The sequence below is a fragment of the Tigriopus californicus genome, chromosome 8 (genome assembly GCF_007210705.1).
Source record: "Tigriopus californicus strain San Diego chromosome 8, Tcal_SD_v2.1, whole genome shotgun sequence".
Lineage (NCBI taxonomy): Eukaryota > Metazoa > Arthropoda > Copepoda > Harpacticoida > Harpacticidae > Tigriopus > Tigriopus californicus.
The window spans coordinates 2778923-2789103 of NC_081447.1; the positions used below are offsets into that span (position 1 = coordinate 2778923).

The window sequence follows — 10181 nt, forward strand, 5'->3', positions numbered from 1 at the left end:
CGAGAGTCGAGGAGATCGCTAGAGTACTCAATACAGGAATGGAGCATCAGTCACTCTTCAAAAAGAAGCCCTCGCTACCTTGGATGGATAACTAGCTTCAGGGGTGCAAACTGTTTCTTTAATTATTTCGGTGTGCTGTATCACTCTGGCATGGAATCTAGATTTCAAGCCCAGGTTGGGACTCAATAGCATCTTTCTCTCTTAGTCTAGTATTTGCCTCACAAACAAGGTGATCGTGGTGTCGGCGATGGTGAAGATTGGAAATGCCCAACAGCGCAAGAGGAGCGAAGTCACAGCTCGAAAACTCGAAATCACCGTTAAAAGCTGGATTTCATGGTGGCAAAGCAACGCCACAACCCACTCCTCCTCTTCCTCGCCTTCTCCTGGATCTGCTCTTGTACCCAGGATTGTAGCTGGCTCAATGCATTCAGTTGTGCCAACTTGTAAGTGGTTCTGCTGGAGAATTAGGCCGATCATTATTAGCCGGTTTGACTCTAGGACTGCTTTGGGCGTCAGGGTGACAACGGTAAAATAAATCTTGAGGGGGGAGTCTGTAATTCGTGGTCAAGTTTCTCGATGGTCTCTCTCTCTTACTCTCTCCATCTGCCTGATATTCTTTTTAGCATTGACCAATGGGATTTATTACAATAGTACATAACGCGATACAATTTTCTGCTTTGGGTTTCCTTGTGCTCAGCTTTGACTAGATCCGCTATTACACAGGAGCCATCATTCACTTGGTTTCTTATGGGAGTATTTGTTGCTTGTTTGGGCCTTGCATCGATCTGGAGCTTGGTTTGATTCACACACTGACATGCCTAGTGTTGTCACGGTTCTTTGTTTGAATGTTCAGAGCACCTTACAAGAGTTCAAATTCATCATGGGCACTTTCTTGTGTGCGTTCTTCTTGGCCAGCGATCCCAAAGGTCGGAGCGTGATGGTTCGCTCGGACGAGGGCCAATAGCGGCGGTTCTGATGGAGCGAATCGAACATGGGGTTGTTCAAATAGTCTTGGGGTGAGAAGTGATAGGCATGATGAGCGTAGTTGTTTCGGAATGTGTTGGCGTCGTTATTCCGTCGGAGGATGTGCTTTTGGAAGCCACTGCTCAGATTGCCGCCGATCGAGGTTGGACTCCGTCCTTGAGGACTGGCATACCGGGGTGGTTTGGATCTTGAGTAATTCACATTGTTCTTGGTACTCGTGGTGTTTGGATAGCCCGTTTGTCTGACAAAGCCATTACCATTCGCATTTTGGTGGAGATGGTGGTGATGGGGGTTTTTGTTGTTATTATTATTCTGATACTGATGGTGAGGATGATGATGAGGATAATTATGCTTGTTGGGGGTGACATAGGGTGGGCCGACCCTCGACGGGTTGGCTGTGCTCATGCCCAGATTGGTGCCGCCGATTTGCAGCGAGGAGAATGCCAGGGACGTCTCGTTGAGGACCGGGTCCGAATAATTCTTCACCCGACTGACATAATTCTCGGCGAGATGTTGGAACACATTCATCACATTTAGATCCTCCTTGACAGAGGTCCGATACAAGCGCATTTGGAGCTCTTTGGCGAGGTGCTCAACTTCGGCCCTGAAAAGACATGGGAGCGGTGAATTTGTGCGGAAGGTGCGAAAGTGGGATGAAAATCGATTCACAACACTGCCATTACAAATGATGGCATGCATTAATGGAACTTGGCCGCTCTTACTCCCTCCCTCTCTCTCTCTCCCTCTCTCTCTCTCCCTCTCTCTCTCTCTCTCATGAACATTTTGGGGAATTTGGTGCAAGTTTATGACAGGGGACCAAGTCTATCTCGATTCGGACTGAGCGGGAAATTCCGATTACCCATTGGCCATTCGAGGTCATTCAAATATTCGTGAATGATCAAATACATTCAATCCTCAACCAGGGCTCTAAATGCTTCCAATCTCCTATCCAAACACGCATTCCGCTTTTACACCATGTACCACTCTGTTGTTCGGTGGTTTCCGCCAAAAGTGTGAAAACGACTTCCTTCCGTGAATTCCGAGATCCGAGTTCCGAGTCCATCGTCACATTTCGATGCAATTCCATTGTGTCCGGAATCTAGCATGTACCAATGAAAAAGAAAGAAAGGAGTTGACCCGCGATTGAATTCGGCCAAGGTCTGCTGTACTCGTGGTGTGCAAGCTCGGAATTGAATGCATAGTCTAATTCCAAGGAAGATTCATCGGCTAAGAGAGCGGAGACCTCAAGGTCAATGGTACCAAACGCTCCTCTGAGGTGAGTGCAGGGTCAGATTGGACACGAATTCGGAGAGGAATGGACCAATCAGCATCTCGTTGACCATCCTTGATGATAGCTGGGATGCATAACAATGGGTGAATTTTGGCGTGGATTTTAATGATGAAGTGTCGTTTCTCACTGTTCCTTAATGGTGCTTTGATGAGGTCTGGGTGGTGTGTTGTACCCTCGTCATAATCATAAATCAATGGATGAAGTGGCTACACAAGAGGTCTTTGCCAGCATATAAATGGTGTGATCGGCCAATGAGACAACAAACCCAAAGAGCATCATTCTTCATTCCTCATTCCTCGTGCCTCGTGCCTCATGCTTCATGCCTCATGCCTTATGCCTCACAGCCCATTCTTTGAGCGTCTGGATTTAGTAATTAACACCTCATTTACATATGCCAAATATTCGCGAAACGATCGTGAAAGGAGGGTTTCATTTTTAACAGACAGTCAGCAATACTCACGCGGTCACTTGAGATTCGTGGAGCAAGTCGATTTTGTTTTGAACCAACACCATCGGGACGAGGCCACACTCATCCTCGACCTTCTTCTTCCATTTCCGAACGGCCTCAAATGAGGCCCGATCGACCGTTGAAAAGGCCACCACGCAAGCCTGGGCACCACGATAATAGGCCTTGGTGATGGCATCGAATTCCTCCTGACCCGCTGTGTCCCACAACATCAAGCGAACCTCCTCATCTGATACTCTAGAAAAGATAAATCGATCCTTTAAGCTAATGTGAATGGCAGTTTTGGTCTTGGGCATAGATGGGTATCGTCGAGTCAAAGGCCAAGTCTACTATACGATCTATCCACCCAAAGAGCGTTACTTCAATATGTAAATCTCCACTGATCAATCAGGTTCAGCTTTCAGGAATGATCTTTGATATATAATCGTCTCAATATAGCCTTAGAAAACTCTAACGGGATCATTAATATTTAGATACATATGTGGACGTTGAGTTCAACGTGATTTCAGTCAGACTCGCTGAAAAATCCTCCTCCATCTCATTTTCGGCAGATGTCATGATTTCAATTAAGAGAAGCCTGTCTGAAGGTTTCTCGGGCCCCTTCCTTCATTTAGAGCTTATTAAAGTCATTCGTCTCTTAGATTAATCATTTCATTGTCGACAGTTTTCCTCCTCATCCTCGCCTACTGTAGTATACTACTCGCCCAATGAGTCAACATCCACTTTTGTAGAAATGCCCATAACTGTCAGGTTGACGAATTATCTAGTAAATATTGCCATTCCAAAGGCGGAGAGCTTCCCAAGCTCGATCAACGGAGCGTTTCGAAGAGAATCAATTGTCCAAGAATCAAACTTCGTAAACATCTTCAATGATGGGCTTCTACGTATGGCATGGCCCGTGGTAGTCTTCTCGGAAGCATCATTTGTCTTCATCCAACGAAGGAAGTACCGTTTCCTTGTTGAATGGTTTTGTGACTGATCAGATGCAACGGTGCATGTGATCATTAGCATGCCAACCTTTTCTGGAGAAAGAACCCTAGGAAAACCATCCGACGGCTAATGATTATTCAATTATCTCCCACCTTCTCTTCCATTTTTTAAATCGAATTTTGGACTTTCGGACCTATCAGTCACTCAAACGCGCACTCAAGCACAACTAATCACCATTATCCGATCGATTGTGATTCCCAAAACTTGGAGTCTGTACATGAATCACCAACATTTTATGGCGTTGAGTCCAGAAAATAGACCAACCTACCATTGTATGAGTACATACACATCACATCGCACGTGGTGCCAACTGCTTAAGAGTCAGATAACTCCCGCCCCCAGGGTGGCTCCATGGGTTGATTACGAAATCGTATTCAAATTTTAAATTTTCCCTTCAACACCAGAGGCACTTTTTTAAGCGTGTGACGCTGATCCCCTTTCCTTCTAGATTTGGTCGGTTTTCATGCATTCTAATATGGCAGCATCAAAAGGCTCTTTGGGAAAATTATCCAAACCGCAGAAATGACTGAGGGATAAATGGCTATCATTGACGTTCAAATGCTGATGATGGTGATAAAGATGATGGAGGTGTAACCAGAAAACCACAGAGACCAAACCAAACGACCGTTCTTTCGGGGATGATTTCATGCCAATAAAGGTGGCAGTGGGGGAAATAAAAGCTACTACCGTCAAAAAGTTGTAGCAGTTTTGATTTTATTCTTTGCCATTCCAAGATCGTAGATGAGACGTCAAAATGAGATGCATTGTCTTATGGGTTAAATAGTACAAGGTTATGAATTGCAGGTTAGGTATGAAGTGGTCTAAAATGATCCCCTCATCGTATTCTTTGTTCGTCCATGGCCATTGCTCCAATTGCATTCGTTTTAATTAAGAACACTAGTTTTGCTAAAGCGAGGCAAAGACTTGGCAATTACAAGCTTTTGGGTATAGAAAATATTATGATGAATCATTTGTTCAATAAGCATTCATTTTCAAATTTCTATACAAAAGGGGGAAAAGGGCCGAACGTTTCTTTCCTCTCCAATAAAATTTGAAGTTCAATGTTCGTGGTTCTCTTTGCGAAATATCCAGAACAATACTGGGGTTTCATGATTTATTCATTTTTGTTGATACCCTTATTGTTTGGGTTTGGGAAGTAGCTCTCGCAACCTAGGCCAAAACTTTGTGTTCAAGCAGAAAAGCTGCGCTCTTCACATCTTTCGCCATAAAAATTGAAATTAAGCGTGAACTCATCAACTTAACCTCCATCGTACAGCATCCAGCAATTTGGAGTAATTCTCACCACTCAAGCGAATGCAAACAACGTGCGGTCTTGTGGGAAAAATCTCCGAAATGACCTTTGGCCATTAGTCAAGGGGGTGCAATGTCGAACATCTCAACAATCTATCTTGTCCAAAGCTGGTTTAACATGGATTTTTTCTACACTTTCCACGACTTTTCAACAACAATGCCTTTGTTTCATGGTGAAAGTCAGTTCACAGTTCCAGATGCATGCAAAGTTCAAAACCACCTTTCAGTTGGGTCTCCTAAAGGAGAAGCGAAGGCGGGAGGGAGGGAGGGAGAGAGGAATGGATGAAAGGGATGCTGGTTTTATTGGCAATTTTTCATGCCTTCTTCCAAAGAATTCTCGTGTGGTGTTCTGAATCCTCCCGACTTTCCATACTTCTTTGAATGGACTCGAATTGTGAGGGAAAGAGAGCAAATTCAATTGGCCTCAATCATGATTGGGATCTTGACAATCTCTCCCTTCTCCTTCTCGTGTTTTCTCGATAGAGATCTCTTGGAAACCAGTGAACCCAATGAATTGACTGCTTAGCAGCCCTAATAGTGTTCATAATCCCGAGACGACTTTGTCGTCCTTTTGCCCTCAGCTCAGTGTGTAAAAGACGGTGTCTGATCCGAAGTGAGGCCATTAATGTGATGGCCATCATTCTCCAAATGTCATGGAAACGTCAAAACTTTCTCTCGTTTCATCTTGTTGCGGAGATCTAACACCGATTCGGGAATAGCCCCAATGCGCACAGCCACACATAGACAAAAGCCGAGCCGTTCTTACCGTAGGTGTTTCTCAAGAAAGTCGACCCCAATGGTCTTCTTGTAATTCTGGGTGAAGATGCCCCGACAATAGCGCTGGATCATGGACGATTTCCCGACCGCTCCATTCCCAACAATCACCACCTGCAAAGATAACCGGGCATAAAAAACGGAGATAACACGTAGGCACACACACACTCACACACTCACAAATGAGGCTCCTTTTTTTAGTAAGAAAACATGAGAATCATCCTCACGCAAGGACAAGAACAAGAAAGAACTCTGTTCATGTCGAACCATTTGTCAACGCGAGCTGATTGGCAAAGAGACAGAAACAGTTGGACAAGAATGTCTTTTCTACGTACTTCTGGTTAGCCATCAAATTGATTGCTACAAATAGGCCTAAGGTACAATTATCTATATAGTGTATCCGAAGGAGCTAGCTCACAACACATTTCGAGGCAACGATGCATCATAAATTGAAATTCCTGACGAGAAACCGGTGCGGCAAGTATTTTTAACTGCAAATTTGTCAAAGTGACTTCATTTTGGTCTTGGCTCGAGTAATAGAGAGAAGTTATTCCAGAAGTAAATTTATGATGCAAAGGTCCCGACATTTAAAGTATTTGCCTGGGAGCCAAAAAAAAAAGAGTAGCTCGTTTGGGCCACCCGTACGAAAAAGTACGCTTGAAGAAGGTAAAGCTAATAAAAGTGGACATTGGAGGACCTTCCTTAAAGATGAACTTAGGCCCATATTTTCTGGCAACAACAATCGTCTGGACCTCTTCCTAATTTTATAACCTCAGTGAAATAATCGAGTCGAGACTCTGCAAGTACATTTTGCATTATGGATTGATATATTTTCAACTTGAGCATTTGTTTATGTATTAAACAATGGCAGTGGAGACCAGCTTTAAAGAGCGTTTATTTAATACACGTTTTCGTTTGCCTCAAACAAATTCAGACGAATCAGCAAGCAGCAATAGCAATGACCAATGTACATAAAAAAACATCCAATGATCAATCCCTTTGGGATTTCGTTTTCAAGGCATGTGCACAAGAAGGGGTACTTTCAATCATTCAGAAAGGAAAGATCATTCAAAGAGTTACCACCCCGTCAATCTAGGAAATACCCGATTAGTAGTCACTTCAAACGAAAATTCGCTCTGTGGAACGAATTATGTTATTTCAAAGCTCGGATCCCATTTCGAAATTCATCCGAAACTGGCGATTTTAGAAGCAGAACAAAGCCAAAAAGTATGGATGACTCGAAAGTTTGAGAGAATTGGGCAAATTCGATGATTAGCCTAATAAATGTATTTACCTTGATGGAAATCTCCAGGTCATCCTCGTAGAGATCTGAGATATACATTATGGCTGATCCGTACTTAAGAGTCGATTCTCATATGAATTGCACCTCCACACTCAAATCGGCAAGTCATGGGAAAAAGTTTAGAAAACTCTATTGGTCACACTCATTTGACCATCTCTTCTCCTATACTTGTTCCTGAACAAGGAGAAGCCTCCAAAACTTGGCTTGACACAGCTGCGAACGTGCCAAACACACTCACACCCACCCATACACACACACTCACAAATCTAGGCCTTTTAAGTCACTTTAAGAAATCGTCAACACCTCGGTTCGATAAGTAGCACAAGCGAGATCTCATCACTGACAACTCCAATCATCAACTGACAAGCCAACCAACCAACCCTCCCTCTCTCTCTGTTGATCCTCCTACCACAATCCTGCGCACGAAAGAATTAAGCCCGTTGGTTTCAGGTTTGCTGCCCCGTGGAACGCTAGAGAACGCTCGAATGGCCAAAGAACTCGAATCTAGAGAAGCGCACTTGAATCTACCGAGAGTCCCTATCAAAGAACACGTGGAAATGAGCAAGATTGTAGGATTTATTGCCCTGAGGAGGGACTTGCAATGAAATGCAGGTGCACAGAGTGCATGCAGCGGATTGTCGTCAATTATGGGCGGGGAGTTGGATGGTATATCAATTGATAGGTGCACATGCTCTCTTAATAAGGATTGATGCCTTGGAAACTGTCCGAATCTGTTGTGTTCGTATTTCCGGGACATCAAAAGCCCGGATGCCGCCAAATTTTTTTTAGAAGTCTGGCCAACAGAAGGAGGTAAATGGAAAGAAAGTGAAACTGTTTCGAGACTCGGTGTAATCTTGAAACAATGGCAATTGTCCGGTGAAGACGCTTCCCAATCTGTTGCGGTGGGCTTTGGGTTTCAGATTTCCTTTTTGCATTCCCCAGTCAATTTCTGTAAGCGGAAAGGTAACAAGAAATGACTACATACAATGTGGCTCTGAAGGGTGTCCAATCCCATCCATGTGACGGGACTTCTTGTTCTTAAGCAGTTGAAGTGAGCAGACACAAAGGAGTCAAACTTGGAATGAGAAGAGCAGAGAGGATGTTAATAAATCTTTCACTTTGCAGGACTTCTACTCTTGAACAATTACTCAGATTTCAAAAGACGTCAAAATCTTAAATAAGAAGAGGAAATTGAACATATCCTCTTCAGTTGAGATGAAATGAGGATGCCACCAAGTCGAGTCCGGCTAAAGGCATTTCTTCGAAATGGTTTCCCTTGCAAAGGAACAGAGGTCCGTTTTTAATGGCTTTTAATTAATAGGTTTTGTCATAACCATGGCGCTATTAAGATTCCATATTTATCGACATCTTTTGATGACATTGAAAAAAATATGGACGTTCATTTATGAAGAGTCAAGTGCATCTTGTTGATCCTCTTACCATAGTCATCAATTTGAAGTAAATCGAATTCTCTCTTTCTTATTTACAGCTACCTCATGTCTTTTGAAGTGTTTTTCCAAAATACCAATGGATACCAAATGTAGTTAATCATTGCCACCATAAACTGGAACTGGACATGAAATGGTAGAATGATGGAAGCTAAACTCCTGCAATGCAAAAAGGTTTTTTCTTATGTCAGGTCTAATTTTTTTTGTGTTTGATGTAGAAGACGGTAGATTTATCGTTGCATTTAAGCCCACCGAGAAGTCCAGGGTTAAACGGTCGTAAGTAGATGGCTTCAATTTGAAATGGTTTGAAACAGCTATAAATTTATTGTAGGTATTAAATCTTTCGAGTTACAAGGTACGTTGGTTGCACCGAGAAGAAGGTCAATGCGGCTCATTCAGGGCTTTTAACCATGTACGTAGACAAGGTTTTTTATTTACTGCAGCATCGTGCATCGGCCTGTTACCTTCACAAAATTTCACTTGTACAAAAACTATCTTAACTCAGCTAATTTCCATGCAAAACAGTTTTTTAATACTATCACATTGGATCTTGTTTCCAAAACCTGAGATTTAGATATTTCTACATGATTTACAAATCTAAACCCAAATTAATTAGTATCTTCCACTTAGCAGCATCTTTTGCCTCTGCCATCCCCCCACAAAAGCTCAAAATGAAACCGCCTTGTATTGTGGTGACTTGGCAATTAAGCCCAATATGCCTTAATGAGTCTTATGGATCGAGAAAGTGGAAAACCGAAGCCGAAACATTCGAATGAAAGAGGGTAGAACTGAAATTAGTCATAACCGAAATCGCGCTTTATTTTCACGGTGCTGAAAATGCCTGAGGTATGCTATTCTAACTGAGATTGAAAGAATGATACACCTTTGGTTAATGCCTTAAACCAAATTACAAACTTTTACTTTCAATTAATGGAAATCAGGAGCAAGTTAAGTACTACTTGATCTCAAATGCAAATGTGATATATTTACCTGCTGCTAAGTTGTATGAGTTCTAAAGCTTATTCTCATTAATTTTATTGCAGACTTTCTTTATTCTACCGGGAACAATTCAAGGCGAAGTATTTGTGATTTTTATGTAACTCTACGTATATTTATGAAATATCGGGGCCCACTAACGATTTAGAGCTGACAGATCTGGCCAGCTTTTGAATATAAGACTGATCAGGAATTTTAGTCAGAAGATTGTCCAAATCTGACTTAAATGATAATGCTACTGGATCAACACATACATACTACCTACGAATATTTGAGGGAAGCAAATTAAAAAATAAAGGAGCCCGAGAAAGAAGAGAAGTGGACTTCATTGTTTTAACTAGCCTGTATTCTCGAGGGCTTGAAGGTGCTCTCAAAACGCACGTTAAGCCTCGACGGTCACTAGAATTGACCCTAAAACCTGGGTTGGGACAAAGCTCATGAATGCTTTTGAAAATGTACAGTAGTAAGTACCTTTCGTACCTCCTTTGAATACGGTATAATCCAAATCCTTTTAGTTTATACCGGTGAAAGTGACTCTCTCTTTCCCTCAATGTTCTTTGAAAAACACATTTAGACTTGTTCGACCTTTTGCAAACCTGGTCAGCTTATTGAAGCCTA

General features: G+C 42.6%; 1 protein-coding gene across 1 annotated transcript; it reads right to left on the reverse strand.

The window, feature by feature from the left end:
• Positions 1-619: 619 nt before the first annotated feature.
• LOC131885565 (ras-related protein Rab-23-like) lies at positions 620-7939 on the reverse strand. The gene is made up of 4 exons (XM_059233636.1): positions 7111-7939; positions 5809-5930; positions 2736-2978; positions 620-1588 (listed from the first exon to the last, which is right to left on the reverse strand). Exons 1-4 carry the CDS (start codon positions 7156-7158, stop codon positions 850-852), a joined length of 1152 nt encoding a protein of 383 aa, XP_059089619.1. The 5' UTR covers positions 7159-7939; the 3' UTR covers positions 620-849.
• Positions 7940-10181: the final 2242 nt, after the last annotated feature.

Bases quoted from the DNA above. Each gene is read 5' to 3' on its own strand.
- LOC131885565 (XM_059233636.1), bottom strand. From the start codon at position 7,158: ATGTATATCTCAGATCTCTACGAGGATGACCTGGAGATTTCCATCAAG. The intron at 5,931-7,110 runs GTAAATACATTT...TTATCTTTGCAG, and splicing joins ACCTGGAGATTTCCATCAAG to GTGGTGATTGTTGGGAATGG. The intron at 2,979-5,808 runs GTAAGAACGGCT...TATCTTTTCTAG, and splicing joins TTTCTTGAGAAACACCTACG to AGTATCAGATGAGGAGGTTC.